This window comes from Ranitomeya imitator, chromosome 2 (assembly GCF_032444005.1).
Source record: "Ranitomeya imitator isolate aRanImi1 chromosome 2, aRanImi1.pri, whole genome shotgun sequence".
In the NCBI taxonomy this organism is placed as follows: domain Eukaryota; kingdom Metazoa; phylum Chordata; class Amphibia; order Anura; family Dendrobatidae; genus Ranitomeya; species Ranitomeya imitator.
Window position 1 is genome coordinate 38,554,846 of NC_091283.1, and position 18,979 is coordinate 38,573,824.

Consider the following 18,979-nt stretch of genomic DNA (forward strand, 5'->3'; position numbering starts at 1 on the left):
AAAAGTTGTTGTCCAATTTGTCCTGAGTACGCTGATACCCCATATGTGGGGAGGAACTACTGTTTGGGCACACGTTGGGGCTCGAAAGGGAAGTAGTGACGTTTTGGAATGCAGACTTTGATGGAATGTTCTGCTGGCATCATGTTCCATTTGCAGAGCCCCTGATGTGACTAAACAGTAGAAACCCCCCACAAGTGACCCCATTTTGGAAACTGTACCCCCTAAGGAACTTATCTAGGTGTTTGGTGAGAATTTTCAACCCCCACGTGCTTCACTAAAGTTTATAATGCCCAGGCGTGAAAATAAAAAATCCTATTTTTTCCCACAAAAATGATATTTTAGTCCCCAATTTTTAATTTTCCCAAAGGTAACAGGAGAAATTGGAAATCAAAAGTTGTTGTCCAAATTGTCCTGATTACGCTGGTACGCCATATGTGGGAAAAAACTGTTTAGGCACACGTTGGGGCTCGAAAGGGAAGTTGTGACGTTTTGGAATGCAGAAATGGTCTGCGGTCGTCATGTTCCGTTTGCAGAGCCCCTGATGTGCCTAAACAGTAAAAAAACCCCACAAGTGACATCATTTTGGAACCTAGACCCCCCCCCAAGGAACTTATCTAGATGTGCCCCCTTTTTGGAACTAATGTACGCTTTCTTGTAAAGTAAATTAGTAGTGCATGGAGGTGTGGTACAATCTGAAGCAATCCTTCATACACAGGCCAGGTTTTTCGGGGCAGGTGTCGCATTGATAAATGGTGTCCTTGCGTATTCCCCTTTTGTAACACACTCGGCACCTTTTTTGCGGCTTACCTTTTCTGCCGGTTGGCGGGACCACCCCCGGAAAATGCTGGCCTGGTACGATACGAGCACCTTCAGTTCCGGAAGTACTGGGGCCCTCTCCTTCCGGAGTACCAAATATCAGGGCCTTAACCACTACCTCCTGGAACTGAAGGTACGACGTATCGGTGTGGCGTGCACATCGTAACAGCAGGAAAGCATTGAGCATTGCCATTTGTACGATGTGGACGGCCAACTTTTTGTACCACACCTTGGCCTTTCTCAAAGCACTGAATGGTTGGAGGAGTTGATCAGAGAGATCAACCCCCCCCATGCTTTTGTTGTAGCCCAGTACACAGTCCGGTTTGCAGACCTGTGTAGAGGTACCCCCTACAGTGCTGAGGGCTCTGCCATCACCATGTATGGTGGTCAAGAGAAGGACATCCCTCTTGTCCTTGTACTTGACCACCAGCAGGTGGTCGCTACATTGGGCCTTGCTCTCACCTTTTCTGAGCATCTGCCGAAGTAGCGTCTTTGGGAGGCCTCTCTGATTTTTGCGCACAGTACCGCAGGCTGCGGTACCTCGCGTAGAGAGGGATTTGTAGAGTGGGATGCTGGTATAAAAGTTATCAGTATAGAGGTGATAACCTTTATCCAGCAGTGGGTGCACCAAATCCCACACGATCTTCCCACTCACTCCCAGGACAGGAGGACACTCAGGGGGTTCAATCCTGCTGTCCTTCCCTTCATACACTCTAAACCTGTGGATGTACCCTGAGGCACTCTCACACAGCTTGTAGAGTTTGATTCCGTACCTGGCCCTTTTGTTGGGCAGGTATTGACGGAATCCGAGCCGCCCCTTAAAATGGACCAAGGACTCATCCACGCAGATGTCCCTTTTGGGCACGTACACTTCAGAAAACTTTTTGTTGAAGTGTTCGATGACCGGCCGAACTTTGAACAGACGGTCAAAGTTGGGGTCATCTCGTGCGGGACACTGTGCATTATCGGAATAATGCAGGAATTTATGGATGGCCTCAAAACGTCTCCGAACCATGGCCATTCGGAATACTGGAGTGTTATATAAAACATCTACACTCCAATATTGCCGCATTTCTGGCTTCTTCACGATCCCCATGTGGAGGACCAGGCCCCAAAACTGCATCATTTCAACTGCGTCTACAGGAGACCAGTTGGAAAATGATGTACCGGGGTTTTGCTCCAAAAATTGACGAGCATACAAATTAGTTTGCTCCACCATGAGGTTAATAAAATCCTCAGAGAAAAAGACTTTGAAAAAGTCTGTTTCTGTGAGGCCCGTGGTGTCAAACTTGATTCCTGATTCTGCCACAAAATCAGGAATCAGTGGCTCGTAATTTTCGGGGGGCGAGGTCCATGTGGGTTCCGCAGTGGGGAGCGCTGGTTCAGGAATGGTGGGGGCTGCCTCATCTTCTGTCCTGGGGCGTCTGCGTGGTGGTTCCGCAGGACCCGAGGAGGAAGATGAGGAGGAAGATGAGGAGGAGGAGGAGGAGGAAGAGGATGAAGAATCAGAAAAGTAAAGAAAAGTGGGATCCTCTCCCTCGCTATCAGTGTCGGAGGCAAGGAAAGCATATGCCTCCTCCAATGAATAGCGCTGTTGGGACGAACGGGACGAGCGGGACATTTTTGTGTGAATATGGTGATTGGGTGCACTTTATTGATAACTGTATGTGTATGTGTGGGGGGATAGTGATTTGTGCAAACTTATCTGAAAAGAAAATGCTAAAAGGAGAAGAAAAACCTGTAAAAAAAAAAAAGGCAGGCACAAACTCTGATAAGAGAACTGCGTCACTTATCAAAGTTTGGCGGCTGCGGGATGTGTGTACGGAGGTTGCGCAAAAAGGCTGAGGGGAAAAAAGCGAGCGCGAGAGTTGATCGGTGAACTGCGTCACCAATCAACGCTCGGCGGCTGTTTAATGGGCGCACGGAAGGAGGTGCAAAGGGGGGTAAAAAGAGGGGGAAGGGAGATGGGGGTGGAAGTGGGGATTGGGCAGGGATCAGTGATCAAAACGTACGGTTGTAGTCAGGTGGCGCAAAAGGGGGGTGAAAAAAAAAAAAAAGGAAAACGGCAGGCACAAACTCTGAAAAGTGAACTGCGTCACTTATCAAACTTTGGCGGCTGCGGAATGTGTGTACGGAGTTGGCGCAACGGGGGTGAGGGAAAAAAAGCGAGCGCGAGCGTTGATCGGTGAACTGCGTCACCAATCAACGTTCGGCGGCTGTTAAATGGGCGCACGGAAGGAGGTGCAAAGGGGGGTAAAAAGAGGGGGAAGGGAGATGGGGCTGGAAGTGGGGATTGGGCAGGGATCAGTGATCAAAACGTACGGTTGTAGTCAGGTGGCGCAAAAGGGGGGTGAAAAAAAAAAAAGGAAAACGGCAGGCACAAACTCTGATAAGTGAACTGCGTCACTTATCAAACTTTGGCGGCTGCGGGATGTGTGTACGGAGTTGGCGCAATGGGGGTGAGGGAAAAAAAGCGAGCGCGAGCGTTGATCGGTGAACTGCGTCACCAATCAACGTTCGGCGGCTGTTAAATGGGCGCACGGAAGGAGGTGCAAAGGGGGGTAAAAAGAGGGGGAAGGGAGATGGGGGTGGAAGTGGGGATTGGGCAGGGATCAGTGATCAAAACGTACGGTTGTAGTCAGGTGGCGCAAAAGGGGGGTGAAAAAAAAAAGGAAAACGGCAGGCACAAACTCTGATAAGTGAACTGCGTCACTTATCAAACTTTGGCGGCTGCGGAATGTGTGTACGGAGTTGGTGCAACGGGGGTGAGGGAAAAAAAGCGAGCGCGAGCGTTGATCGGTGAACTGCGTCACCAATCAACGTTCGGCGGCTGTTAAATGGGCGCACGGAAGGAGGTGCAAAGGGGGGTAAAAAGAGGGGGAAGGGAGATGGGGGTGGAAGTGGGGATTGGGCAGGGATCAGTGATCAAAACGTACGGTTGTAGTCAGGTGGCGCAAAAGGGGGGTGAAAAAAAAAAAAAAGGAAAACGGCAGGCACAAACTCTGATAAGTGAACTGCGTCACTTATCAAACTTTGGCGGCTGCGGGATGTGTTTACGGAGTTGGCGCAACGGGGGTGAGGGAAAAAAAGCGAGCGCGAGCGTTGATCGGTGAACTGCGTCACCAATCAACGTTCGGCGGCTGTTAAATGGGCGCACGGAAGGAGGTGCAAAGGGGGGTAAAAAGAGGGGGAAGGGAGATGGGGGTGGAAGTGGGGATTGGGCAGGGATCAGTGATCAAAACGTACGGTTGTAGTCAGGTGGCGCAAAAGGGGGGTGAAAAAAAAAAAAGGAAAACGGCAGGCACAAACTCTGATAAGTGAACTGCGTCACTTATCAAACTTTGGCGGCTGCGGAATGTGTGTACGGAGTTGGCGCAACGGGGGCGAGGGAAAAAAAGCGAGCGCGAGCGTTGATCGGTGAACTGCGTCACCAATCAACGCTCGGCGGCTACTAAATGTGCGCACGGAGGCGGCACAAATGGGGGTGGAGGGGGTAAAAAGAGGGGGAAGGGGGGATTGGGGTGGATGAACGGGGATTGGGGTGGATGAACGGGGATTGGGGTGGATGAACGGGGATTGGGCACGGATGAACGGGGATTGGGCACGGATGAACGGGGATTGGGCAGGGATCAGGGATAAAACTTACGTTTAGTTGTCTTCTTTCTTTAGCAGGGATTGTGGTGCTACAGGCTGCTGTGGCACCACAATACCCAGCACAGAAGGTAGATCCAGCAGAGAGATCAAGCCAGGAGATCCAGCAGTATGACCGCTCTGTAGGAATCCTCAGCTAGAATGAGGACCCTGCAGAGCGGTCATACACAGGTCAGGCAGGTGACACAGACAGGTCACAGAGCGGTCATGCTGCTGCTGTGACCTGTCATTGGTGGGATCGACCATAACATCGATCCCACCAATCAGAGCTTTCCTGGTGACCTGGCTGTGACCTGCCTAGGATCGGATCTGTTCGCGCCATCCTAGGCAGGTCACAGCCAGGTCACCTGCAGGGCACAGAGCGGTCACAGCGTGATCGCCGCTGCGCCCTGTGATTGGCGCGATCGACGATGACATCGATCGCGCCAATCGGCTCCTGCAGGCCCTGCTGGGCCTGCACTGTGTCCTATCCTATCCTATCCTAGGATCGGTGCTATTAGAGCACCGATCCACGCAGGTTCCGGCAGGGCACAGTGCGGTAATACCGCGCGGTGCCCTGCGATTGGCGCGATCGATGCGATCGGCGATCGCGCCAATCCGGGGTGCTCTTGCCGGTACCTGGCGTTGCCAGGCACCGGACCTAGGATCGAGTACATCGGTACTCGATCCTAGCCTGTGACCTCATTGTTTCAGCCGCTCCGATTGGCTGAAACAATGAGAATGGCTGTGATTGGCTGTTCAGAATTGAACAGCCAATCACAGCGATCGAGAGGGCGGGTGGGCGGCGACAATGCCCTGGATGCCGAGGCCATCTCCCCCCAGGTGAGATGGCGTCGGAATTTTAATGCGATCACCGCGACTTAAGTCGCGGTATCGCATTAAAGGGCAGGACGTACTATCCCGTCAAGGGTCAGATAGGCCCAGGGCACCTCGACGGGATAGTACGTCTAAGGTCACAGAGGGGATAAGAAAGCTCTCTTGGTTATCTGTAGACCCTATTTTGCGCTTTGTGTCTCCACTTTTTGCCCTATGGCGACAATATTGTCATAATGGTTGCCATGGTGAGAATGGTGTCGTAATGGGCTGCCATGGCGACAATGATGCTATGATATGTTGTAATGGGGACAATGATGTCATAGTGGTTACCTTAGTGACGATGATGTCATAATGTGTTGCTATTGCGGTATAGATACAGTAGTAAGTTGCCATGGCGATGATGATGTTATAATGTTTGCCATGGCGACAATGATGTCATAATAGTAGCCATGGCAACAATGATGTCATAATAAGTTGCCATTGCAAAATGATGTCATAGTAGGTTTCCATGGCGACAATCACATCATAATGGTTGCCATGTTGAAAATGGTGTTATAATGGGTTGCAATGGCGATAACGATGCACTATTGGGTGGCCATGGCGACAATGATGCTACGATAGGTTGCCATGGGGAGGAGTCTTTTCATGTATTATGGTCATAATGGATGCCATGGCGATGAAGATGTCATAATGGTTGCCATGGTGACAAATATGTCATAATAAGTTGCCATGGAGATGTCATAATGGTTGCTATGTTGAAGGTGATGTAATAATGGTCGACAAGTCGACAATGGTGTCATAATAGGTTGCCATGGCTGCAAAAATGTCATAATAGGTTGCAATGGTGATTATGATGTCATAATGGATTACAGAATTGGTTGCCATGGTGACAATGATGTCATAATGTGTGCCATGGCAACAATGATGTCATAATAGGTTGCCATAGTGATGATGATGTCGTCATGGCAGCGATGGTGACTGATGTCATAATGGGTTGCCATGGCGACAATTATGTCATAATAGGTTGCCATGGCGATGATGTCATAATGATTACCATGGTGACAATGATGTAACAATGGTTAACATGGCGACAATGATGTCATAATAGTTGCCATGGTGAATATGATGTCACTAGATTGTGGCCCGATTTTAACGCATCGGGTTTTCTAGAATATGCATGTGCCCGTAGTATATGGACAATGATGATTCCAGAATTCGCGGCAGACTCTGCCCGTCGCTGATTGGTCGAGGCAACCTTTATAACATCATCGTCGCCATGGCAACCATTATGACATCTACGTCGATACTGTGCCCGTCGCTGAATCAGAAACGTGGGATTTCTACGTCCTTTATGACATCATCGTCGCTGTGCCCGCCGCTGATTGGTCGAGGCCTGGCGGCCTCGACCAATCAGAGACGCGGGATTTCCAGGACAGACAGACAGACAGACAGAAAGACAGATAGACAGATGGAAAAACCCTTAGACAATTATATATAGATAATCGTTGCCATGGTGAAATTGTGTCATAGTGGGTTGCCATGGCGACAATGATGCCATAATAGGTTGCCATAGTAATGATGATGTCATAACTATTTCCATGGTGATGATGTTGTCATAATGGGCTGCCATAAAGACAATGATGCCACAATAGAGTTCCATGGTGACGATGGTGTCATAATGGATTGCCATGGTGACAATGTTGTCATAATGGTTGCCATGGTGACAATGGTGTCATAATGGGCTGCCATGGCGGCAATGATGCTATGAAAGGTTGCCATGGGGACGATGATGTCATCGTGGTTGCCATGGTGATGATGATGTCATAATGAGTTGCTATTGCGACATTGATACAGTAGAAATTTGTCATGGCAATGATAATGTTATAATGGTTGCCATGGTGAAAATGGTGTCTTAATGGGTTGCCATGGCGACAATGATGCCATAATGGGTTGCCATGGCGACAATGATGCTATTGTAGGTTGCCATGGCGATGAAGATGTCATAATGGTTGCCGTGGCGGGCATGATGTCATAATGGTTGCCATGGCGATGATCACAACACAATGGTTACCATGGCAACAATGATGTTATAAAGGTTGCCATGGCGACAATGATGTCATAATAAGTTGCCATGGCAAAATGATGTCATAGTAGGTTTCCATGGCGACAATCACATCATAATGGTTGCCGGGGTGAAAATGATGCCATTGCCATAATGGGTTGCCATGGCGATGATGATGTCATAACAGTTTCCATGGTGATAATGATGTAATAGTGGGGTGCCTTAAAGACAATGATGCCAAAATAGGGTGCCATGGTAGCGATGGTGTCATAATGGGCTGCCATGGCGACAATGATGCTATCATAAGTTGCCATGAGGATGATGATGTCATAATGTGTTGCTATTGTGACATTGATACAGTAGTAGTTTCTCATGGCGATGATGACGTTATAATGGTTGCCATGGTGACAATGATGTCATAACAGTTGCCGTGGCGACAATGATGTCATAATAAGTTGCCATGGTGAATTGATGTCATAGTAGGTTCCCATGGTGACAATCACATCATAATGTTTGCCAAGGTGATGATGTCATAATGGTTGCCATGGCGACAGTGATGTCATAACGGGTTGCCATGGCGATAATGATGCCATAAATGGTTGCCATGGTGATGATGATGTCATAATGGTTTCCATGGCGATGATGATGTCATAATGGGTTGCTATAAAGACAATAATGCCATAATAGGGTTCCATGGTGAGGATGGTGTCATAATGGATTGCAATGGTGACAATGTTGCTATAATGGTTGCCATGGTGACAATGGTGTTATAATGGGCTGCCATGGCAACCCTGTATGTAACCCCTTTCTCATGTACAGCACCATGGAATTAATGGTGCTATATAAATTAATAATAATAATAATAATAATGGATTGCCATGGCGACAATATTACATGATAAACTGTATAGGAGGTGTGGGTTAAATCCGCGCTGCCTTAATAATGAAGTTCCAGAGGAAAATGAAGTTACACGGTGGCTTATTCAACGCGTTTCAAGGTCAGTGCGACCCCTTCTTCAGGAAATTCCACATACAACATCTTGAAACTGACCTTGAAACGTGTTGAATAAACCACCGTGTAACTTCATTTTCCTCTGGAACTTCATTATTAAGGCAGCGCGGATTTTACCCACACCTCCTATACAGTTTATCATGTCAAACGGCCGTTGAACGGCTTGTGGATCTGCAGCAGCTGAAACCTGTACACGCTCTCCATACAACAAAATCAGGTGAGCAATTATAAGAAAGCTCTCTTGGTTATCTGTAGACCCTATTTTGCGCTTTGTGTCTCCACTTTTTGCCCTATGGCGACAATGTTGTCATAATGGTTGCCATGGTGAGAATGGTGTCGTAATGGGCTCCCATGGCGAAAATGATGCTATGATATGTTGTAATGGGGACAATGATGTCATAGTGGTTACCTTGGTGACGATGATGTCATAATGTGTTGCTATTGCGGTATAGATACAGTAGTAAGTTGTCATGGCGATGATGATGTTATAATGTTTGCCATGGCGACAATGATGTCATAATAGTTGCCATGGCAACAATGATGTCATAATAAGTTGCTATTGCGAAATGATGTCATAGTAGGTTTCCATGGTGACAATCACATCATAATGGTTGCCATGTTGAAAATGGTGTTATAATGGGTTGTAATGGCGATAATGATGCAATATTGGGTGGCCATGGCGACAATGATGCTACGATAGGTTGCCATGGGGATGAGTCTTTTCATGTATTATGGTTAAGAAGGAATGAATACATTGTGCCATGCTCTCTTCATTACACTCTGTTGGAGACCTAGTAACATCTGAGCCAGTTTGGTCGCCTATTCCCACAGCCCCCATAGATGGCTCATGGCTCTCTCCATTGTACTCTGTGTGATGTAATGTGGTGTATGATAACTATTTTTGCAGAATCTGCAGTTGGATCCTTCAGGCCTCCAGTATGCCGAGATCGCTAAGAAAAGTTTCCCTAAACGGTCAGGACCTAGAGTCAAGGTGGTGGATGCCGTTACCTACTCCACAGTCAAGAGCAACAAAGAAGAACACCTGACCAATCAGCCATGTGAATTATCGTATATTAAATAGTCTTTAAAGGACAAATATGGGGAAAGCAAGTACCGTGTTATGTCTAAAAAGGACCAAAAGCATCACATATATGTTGTGTATCCTGCTCCACCCCTGCAGTTCTTTCACTGCACAGTGTAGCAGTTCAGTCTGATGTCTACCTTTAACCACATGTACATTTCATTAACATATTTTGCTTTATTGGTCTTCACAGGTTTAATAAACTTGTACAAGGAAAAACTATTTTCTTTGATATACAGTATACTGTATGTGATTCCCACATATATAAGTGGCCTCTTCGCCAGCTTGGGAAAAGTTGTAAAAGGATATGGACACCTTTAGGGGCACTTACATAAATACAATAATCTTTGTGATTTTTTTTTGTCACTAAGTTTCAATAATAACTTTGAGCTATGTGGTTTCTACAGCCTCTATATATCACAGTACATAGCAAACTGCAGAACGAGTTACCAGTGCATCTACCATTCTGATGGCAGCATTATGGGAATAAGACAAAAGAAACATTGGAGATCCATGACTTGTTCATTTAGATGAAAGTTAGGCGGTCTACACTTTCAGGGCACCCCTGGATGCGCTTATCCATCAGAACACCACCAGCAGTGCTAAAGACACGTTCTGAGTGAAAACTGGCTGCTGGGCATGACAAAACCTTCAAGGCATGACAGGCGAGCTCAGGCCACTCTTCCATTTTTGAAGACCAAAATGCAAAAGGGTCCAACCCCCCGATGACATTGATATTGAGCTCCAGATACTCTTGCACCATCCTCTCCAGTCATTCACAACATGTTAGACTTGTACTCTGTTCTGCTGGTGCACGGGCTGGTCTAAAAAATGTGTGAAACGACTCAGAGAAATTGCTTATGTCACTTACATTGCTGTTGCTAATGTTTTTGCGATGACGCATTGACATTCCCGCAGTTGAACGTCTAGAACTGGGATACACACTGTGTGCCTCACTGTTGTCTTGGGGAAAATAACTCTTAAGATTGTCTACAAGCGTATTTCGATACTCCAGCATGCGTGCATCCCTTTCCAGGGGGAGAAGCATCTGGCTAAATTTACTCTTGTACCGTGGATCTAACAAAGTGGTAACCCAATAGTCAGCACTATTTCTAACACTAAGAATGTGGGAATTATGTTGAAGAGTTCAGCACGAAGGCTCTCATGTTTCGAGCACTTCTATGAGGTCCAAGTCCATGCTGTGTTGTTGGTGGGGTAACACTTAAGGTTGCTTCTCCATACCCTCTCACCAACCACAGACAATAAAGAGGGGGTTGCGCCTCCATTACCTTATCCTCCTCCATTTGATCCTCGGCTACTGCACCTTCGCTAACAGTTTAACTGGTACCATTAGCCCCCCTCGATTGCTGTAGTACACCCTCCCTTGTCACCTGCCTGTGCCATGACAGTCTGGAAGTTTGAGATAATGTTATATCTTCCGCAAACTCCTCTGCTTCCACCTCTTTCTCTGGGACCACCACCTCCTCACTCTGACTATTCAAAGTGTGCTCCAGCATGTAGTTGACCGGAATAGTAATGCTGCTGACGGCATCATCAGTGCTAACCATCTTAGTAGCCATTTCAAAACTGTGCAGAATGGTGCAAAGGTCCTTTATCTGTGTCCACTCCACAAGCGTGCTTTCCACCACGTCTGTAGTGTGTTGGCCAAGGCTATGCAAAAGGACATACAGCACTAGGGCTCATCGCTACTGCCACAGTCGCTGCAACATGTGCAGAGTTGAATTCCATTGTGTTGGAACATGGCAAATCAAACTGTTAACTGGTAGGCCAAAATACCTCTGTAGCAATGCAAGTCGATGACCTGTGGGATGCGATTGTCGGACCGTGCTATCTGTAGCAATGCATCCAGGCAGGGATAGTGGTGGCAAAATTACTGTACCACCAGCTTGAGGATGTGAGCCATGCAAGGCAAGTGTGTGAGGTTGACCTGGCATAGGACCGTGTTGTGAATTCTGTGGCAGAGCTCCCTCCTGTGGTCACAAGTGGTACTTCGGCTGGTTCTCTCTGTGAGCTTCCGTTGGTGGAGGAAAGTGGTACTGCGGCTTCTGGGTTTCCTTCCTCAGGTGATGTGGTGAAGTCGTTAGGTGCTGCTCTATTTAACTCCACCTAGTGCTTTGATCCTGGCCTCCAGTCTATGTTCTAGTATTGGACCTGTTTCCTCCTGGATCGTTCCTGTGGCCTACTGCTCTGCATAGCTAAGTTTGTTGTGAATTCTGTGGCAGAGCTCCCTCCTGTAGTCACAAGTGATACTTCGGCTGATTCTCTCTGTGAGCTTCTGTTGGTGGAGGGAAGTGGTACTGCGGCTTCTGAGTTTCCTCCCTCAGGTGATCTGGTGAGGTCGTTAGGTGCTTCTCTACTTAACTCCACCTAATGCTTTGATCCTGGCTTCCTGTCAATGTTCCAGTGTTGGACTTGCTTTTCCCTGGATCATTCCTGTGGCCTGCTGCTCTGCATAGCTAAGTTCTTCTTTGCTATTTGTTTGCTATTTTTTCTGTCCAGCTTGTCTAATTTGTTGCTGGAAGCTCTGGGACGCAAAGGGTGTACCTCCGTGCCGTTAGTTCGGTACGGAGGGTCTTTTTGCCCCCTTTGCGTGGTTTTCTTTAGGGTTTTGTGTAGACCGCAAAGTTACCTTTTCTATCCTCGATCTGTTAAGAAAGTCGGGCCTCACTTTGCTGAATCTATTTCATCTCTACGTTTGTCTTTTCATCTTAACTCACAGTCATTATATGTGGGGGGCTGCCTTTTCCTTTGGGGTATTTCTCTGAGGCAAGGTAGGCTTATTTTCTATCTTCAGGCTAGTTAGTTTCTCAGGCTGTGCCGAGTTGCATAGGCGAGTTAGGCGCAATCCACGGCTGCCTCTAGTGTTGTTTGGAGAGGATTAGGGATTGCGGTCTGCAGAGTTCCCACGTCTCAGAGCTCGTTCTATGATTTTGGGTTATTGTCAGATCACTGTATGTGCTCTGACCGCTATGTCCATTGTAGTACTGAATTGCCTTTCATAACAGTACAGGAAGCCAAAAGTACTAATGATTCTCAATAGAGGGAAAAAAGAAGTTCTGAGACCATTTTTTTTTCTTTGCACTGTGTTTTTCCTTTTTTTTCCCCTAGACATTTGGGTGGTTCAGTACACAGGTGTAGCGATGGACATTAGAAGTCTGTCTTCATTTGTGGATCAGCTCTCGGCAAGAGTACAAAAGATTCAAGACACTATTGATCAGAAAGCTATGTTGGAACCAATAATTCCTATTCCTGATTTGTTTTTTGGAGATAGAACTAAGTTTCTGAGTTTCAAAAATAATTGTAAATTATTTCTGGCCTTGAAACCTCGCTCCTCTGGTGATCCAGTTCAACAGGTTTTGATTGTTATTTCTTTTTTGCGCGGCGACCCTCAGGACTGGGCATTTTCTCTTGCGCCAGGAGATCCTGCATTGAGTAATATCGATGCATTTTTCCTGGCGCTCGGATTGCTGTACGATGAACCTAATTCAGTGGATTAGGCAGAGAAAAATTTGCTGTCTCTGTGTCAGGGTCAGGATGAGATAGAGGTATATTGTCAGAAATTTAGAAAGTGGTCCGTGCTCACTCAATGGAATGAATCTGCGCTGGCAGCTATGTTCAGAAAGGGTCTCTCTGAAGCCCTTAAGGATGTCATGGTGGGATTTCCTATGCCTGCTGGTTTGAATGAGTCTATGTCTTTGGCCATTCAGATCGGTCGACGCTTGCGCGAGCGTAAATCTGTGCACCATTTGGCGGTATTAGCTGAGCTTAAACCTGAGCCTATGCAGTGCGATAGGACTTTGACCAGAGTTGAACGGCAAGAACACAGACGTCTGAATGGGCTGTGTTTCTACTGTGGTGATTCCACTCATGCTATCTCTGATTGTCCTAAGCGCACTAAGCGGTTCGCTAGGTCTGCCACCATTGGTACGGTACAGTCAAAATTTCTTCTGTCTGTTACCTTGATCTGCTCTTTGTCATCATATTCGGTCATGGCATTTGTGGACTCAGGCGCTGCTCTGAATTTGATGGACTTGGAGTATGCTAGGCGTTGTGGGTTTTTCTTGGAGCCCTTGTAGTGTCCTATTCCATTGAGAGGAATTGATGCTACGCCTTTGGCCAAGAATAAGCCTCAGTACTGGACCCAGTTGACCATGTGCATGGCTCCTGCACATCAGGAGGTTATTCGCTTTCTGGTGTTGCATAATCTGCATGATGTGGTCGTGTTGGGGTTGCCATGGCTACAAGTCCATAATCCAGTATTAGATTGGAAATCCATGTCTGTGTCCAGCTGGGGTTGTCAGGGGGTACATGGTGATGTCCCATTTCTGACTATTTCGTCATCCACCCCTTCTGAGGTTCCTGAGTTCTTGTCTGATTACCGGGATTTATTTGATGAGCCCAAGTCCGATACCCTACCTCCGCATAGGGATTGTGATTGTGCTGTCGATTTGATTCCTGGTAGTAAATTCCCAAAAGGTCGACTGTTTAATTTATCTGTGCCTGAGCATGCCGCTATGCGGAGTTATGTGAAGGAGTCTTTAGAGAAGGGGCATATTCGCCCGTCATCGTCGCCATTAGGAGCAGGGTTCTTTTTTGTAGCCAAGAAGGATGGTTCACTGAGACCTTGTATAGATTACCGCCTTCTAAATAAGATCACGGTTAAATTTCAGTACCCCTTGCCATTGTTATCTGATTTGTTTGCTCGGATTAAGGGGGCTAGTTGGTTCACCAAGATAGATCTTCGTGGTGCGTATAATCTTGTGCGTATTAAGCGAGGCGATGAGTGGAAAACTGCATTTAATACGCCCGAGGGCCATTTTGAGTATCTAGTAATGCCGTTTGGACTTGCCAATGCTCCATCAGTGTTTCAGTCCTTTATGCATGACATCTTCCGAGAGTACCTGGATAAATTCCTGATTGTGTACTTAGATGACATTTTGATCTTCTCGGATGATTGGGAGTCTCATGTGAAGCAGGTCAGAACGGTGTTTCAGGTCCTGCGTGCTAATTCTTTGTTTGTGAAGGGATCTAAGTGTCTCTTTGGTGTTCAGAAAGTTTCATTTTTGGGGTTCATCTTTTCCCCTTCTACTATCAAGATGGACCCTGTTAAGGTCCAAGCCATCCATAATTGGACTCAGCCGACATCTCTGAAAAGTCTGCAAAAGTTCCTGGGCTTTGCTAATTTTTATCGTCGCTTCATCTGCAATTTTTCTAGTATTGCTAAACCATTGACCGATTTGACCAAGAAAGGTGCTGATGTGGTCAATTGGTCTTCTGCTGCGGTGGAAGCTTTTCAAGAGTTGAAGCGTCGTTTTTCTTCTGCCCCTGTGTTGTGTCAACCAGATGTTTCGCTTCCGTTCCAGGTCGAGGTTGATGCTTCTGAGATTGGAGCAGGGGCTGTTTTGTCGCAGAGAAGTTCTGATTGCTCGGTGATGAAACCATGCGCCTTTTTTTCCAGGAAGTTTTTGCCTGCTGAGCGAAATTATGATGTGGGCAATCGAGAGTTGCTGGCCATGAAGTGGGCATTCGAGGAGTGGCGTCATTGGCTTGAAGGAGCTAAGCATCGCGTGGTGGTCTTGACTGATCATAAGAACTTGACTTATCTCGAGTCCGCCAAGCGGTTGAATCCTAGACAAGCTCGTTGGCCGTTGTTTTTTGCCCGTTTTGACTTTGTGATTTCATACCTTCCGGGCTCTAAAAATGTGAAGGCGGATGCTCTGTCTAGGAGTTTTGTGCCCGACTCTCCGGGTGTATCTGAGCCGGCGGGTATCCTCAAAGAGGGAGTAATTGTGTCTGCCATCTCCCCTGATTTGCGGCGGGTGCTGCAAAAATTTCAGGCTAATAAACCTGATCGTTGCCCAGCGGAGAAACTGTTTGTCCCTGATAGGTGGACGAATAAAGTTATCTCTGAGGTTCATTGTTCGGTGTTGGCTGGTCATCCTGGAATCTTTGGTACCAGAGAGTTAGTGGCTAGATCCTTTTGGTGGCCATCTCTGTCGCGGGATGTACGTACTTTTGTGCAGTCCTGTAGGATTTGTGCTCGGGCTAAGCCATGCTGTTCTCGTGCCAGTGGGTTGCTTTTGCCCTTGCCGGTCCCGAAGAGGCCTTGGACACATATCTCTATGGATTTTATTTCAGATCTTCCCGTCTCTCAAAAGATGTCAGTCATTTGGGTGGTCTGTGATCGCTTCTCTAAGATGGTCCATTTGGTACCCTTGTCTAAATTGCCTTCCTCCTCTGATTTGGTGCCATTGTTTTTCCAGCATGTGGTTCGTTTACATGGCATTCCAGAGAATATCGTTTCTGACAGAGGTTCCCAGTTTGTTTCGAGGTTTTGGCGAGCCTTTTGTGGTAGGATGGGCATTGACTTGTCTTTTTCCTCGGCTTTCCATCCTCAGACTAATGGCCAGACCGAACGAACCAATCAGACCTTGGAAACATATCTGAGATGCTTTGTTTCTGCTGATCAGGATGACTGGGTGTCCTTTTTGCCTTTGGCTGAGTTCGCCCTTAATAATCGGGTCAGCTCGGCTACCTTGGTTTCACCGTTTTTCTGCAACTCTGGGTTCCATCCTCGTTTCTCTTCAGGGCAGGTTGAGTCTTCGGACTGTCCTGGTGTGGATACTGTGGTGGACAGGTTGCAGCAGATTTGGACTCATGTAGTGGACAATTTGACTTTGTCCCAGGAGAAGGCTCAACGTTTCGCTAATCGCAGACGCTGTGTGGGTCCCCGACTTCGGGTTGGGGACTTGGTTTGGTTATCTTCTCGTCATATTCCTATGAAGGTTTCCTCTCCTAAGTTTAAACCTCGTTTTATTGGTCCGTATAGGATTTCTGAGGTTCTTAATCCTGTGTCTTTTTGTCTGACCCTTCCTGAATCTTTTTCCATACATAACGTATTCCATAGGTCATTGTTGCGGAGATACGTGGCACCTATGGTTCCATCTGTTGATCCTCCTGCCCCGGTTTTGGTGGAGGGGGAGTTGGAGTATATTGTGGAGAAGATTTTGGATTCTCGTGTTTCAAGGCGGAAACTCCAGTATCTGGTTAAGTGGAAGGGTTATGCTCAGGAAGATAATTCCTGGGTCTTTGCCTCTGATGTCCATGCTCCCGATCTTGTTCGTGCCTTTCATATGGCTCATCCTGGTCGTCCTGGGAGCTCTGGTGAGGGTTCGGTGACCCCTCCTCAAGGGGGGGGTACTGTTGTGAATTCTGTGGCAGAGCTCCCTCCTGTGGTCACAAGTGGTACTTCGGCTGGTTCTCTCTGTGAGCTTCCGTTGGTGGAGGAAAGTGGTACTGCGGCTTCTGGGTTTCCTTCCTCAGGTGATGTGGTGAAGTCGTTAGGTGCTGCTCTATTTAACTCCACCTAGTGCTTTGATCCTGGCCTCCAGTCTATGTTCTAGTATTGGACCTGTTTCCTCCTGGATCGTTCCTGTGGCCTACTGCTCTGCATAGCTAAGTTACTCTTTGCTATTTGTTTGCTGTTTTTTTCTGTCCAGCTTGTCAATTTGTTTTTTCTGCTTGCTGGAAGCTCTGGGACGCAGAGGGTGTACCTCCGTGCCGTTAGTTCGGTACGGAGGGTCTTTTTGCCCCCTTTGCGTGGTTTTTGTAGGGTTTTATGTTGACCGCAAAGTTACCTTTCCTATCCTCGCTCTGTTTAGAAAATTGGGCCTCACTTTGCTAAATCTATTTCATCTCTACGTTTGTCTTTTCATCTTAACTCACAGTCATTATATGTGGGGGCTGCCTTTTCCTTTGGGGTATTTCTCTGAGGCAAGGTAGGCTTATTTTCTATCTTCAGGCTAGCTAGTTTCTCAGGCCGTGCCGAGTTGCATAGAGAGCGTTAGGCGCAATCCACGGCTGCCTTTATTGTGGTTGGAGAGGATTAGGGATTGCGGTCAACAGAGTTCCCACGTCTCAGAGCTCGTTCTTGTTTTTTGGGTTATTGCCAGGTCACTGTATGTGCGCTGACCTCTATGTCCATTGTGGTACTGAATTACCTTTCATAACAGGACCGCCACCAGGTTTACACCATTATTGCTTACGGCCTTCCTTGGCTTCAGGTTCAGTGGAGACAGCCATTGCTCTAACTCTTGAGCTGTGTGACTGCGATCCCCAAGACATATTAATTTGAACACTTCCTGATTGCAGTGAGCCATGGCTGCAAAGTATGGTGGTGTATAAGATTCTATCTGCACTGTTGGAATGTGTGTTGGATTAAGGGAGAGGTTGAGGGCACAGGTGGAGGCCCTAGAGGACGTGGAGGAGCCAGAAGCAGTGGAGGATGTGTTAGATACAGAGGTTTGTCCTGCAAGTCTTGGGGATTCAAAGACTTGTGGAGCAGCCCCTTGGCAGTCTTCCCCACAGCCATCAGAGTCACACAGTGCCTAGTCAGTGAGATGGACCCCTGCCCATGTTTGCTAGTCCAGGTGTCAGAGATTAAATGCACCCTCGAAAACATAGTTTTTTTCAGGGAACGAGTAATGTAGGCTGGTGTAGCGCAGGCACAGCTTTCTTAAAAAGTAATGGTGACTGAGCAACTGGTACTGAGGGACTGCGACAGCCATCAACTTTCTGAAACTGTCTGCATCCTCCAGGAGGAAAAGCAGCATTTCCATAGCCAACAGATTGGAAATGGTGGAGTTCAAATTCTTAACTTTGGCATGTGTAGGAACATTCTTTTACGTGACCACAACTTCGGGACAGAGGGCTGGCTGCTGTACTAAGAGAGAGTGGAGCACGGAGAACAGAACAATGTGCTGGACTGTGAGTGAGGTGCAGGCGGAGATGTTATAGTGGATTGAGAAAGATGTTTTTTGCTAGGTGTCACAAAAATAGCACCCATGTCTACTTCAATAACAACTGATGGACTCTCACTCTCCCTGACTGTAGGGTGTAAACAAGTGTAGTTTCGGTGGCCGAATACCTCTGTGAGAACACTTGGCATAGTGCAGAGGAGTAAGAAGCAGCAGATGGGGTTGTTGGGATGGCCAGTGGTTGACGAGGCCTGCTAGTCTTCATTTTAGTGACATGAGATTCCCACACTACAGTAAGGTATATTGATGTTGCATTTGCTGGTTCATGAATGTAGTTGTCAAATTGCAGTTTTTGCCTCTACTGAGTTTTTTCTAGTTTTTGTTGATTTGACAGCTATCGTGTGTTTGTCATCTTTTGTGGTCTCAAAAAATATCCAGGCTAGGCAACTCTTTCCGCCCCTGCAAACTGCACACTCGCCACCGATGCTGGCCATAGCCAGATTTGGGGCTGTCGATGCAGTGGTTGTCATGTTTGCATTATTCCATGTCTGTGTGGGAAGGCGCAATTTAACCTCCTAATCTTCCTCCGACTCCACCTCATCTACTGAGCTACTCAGCTGTGCACCTTTGGGTTCACACCAACTGGCATCAACAACCTCATCATCATCCTCTTTGTTCTCACATTAATTACCCTGAGAGTCACCCTCCTCCTCTTCCTGCAATGACACTACAGTACAGTCCATTTGTGCTTCCAGTATCTGAGTC

The 18,979-nt window shown here is 47.2% G+C and overlaps 1 protein-coding gene across 1 annotated transcript in view; it reads left to right on the forward strand.

Annotated features, from left to right (window-relative positions):
- The window catches only part of LOC138667152 (myelin protein P0-like), a 108,347-nt gene extending 98,697 nt beyond the window's left edge, over positions 1–9,650 (forward strand). The window contains exon 5 of the mRNA XM_069755451.1: positions 9,264–9,650. Within this exon, the coding sequence (XP_069611552.1) occupies positions 9,264–9,437 (174 nt within the window). The 3' untranslated portion in view covers positions 9,438–9,650. The remainder of the gene's footprint in view (positions 1–9,263) is intronic.
- The last annotated feature ends 9,329 nt before the right edge of the window (positions 9,651–18,979 follow it).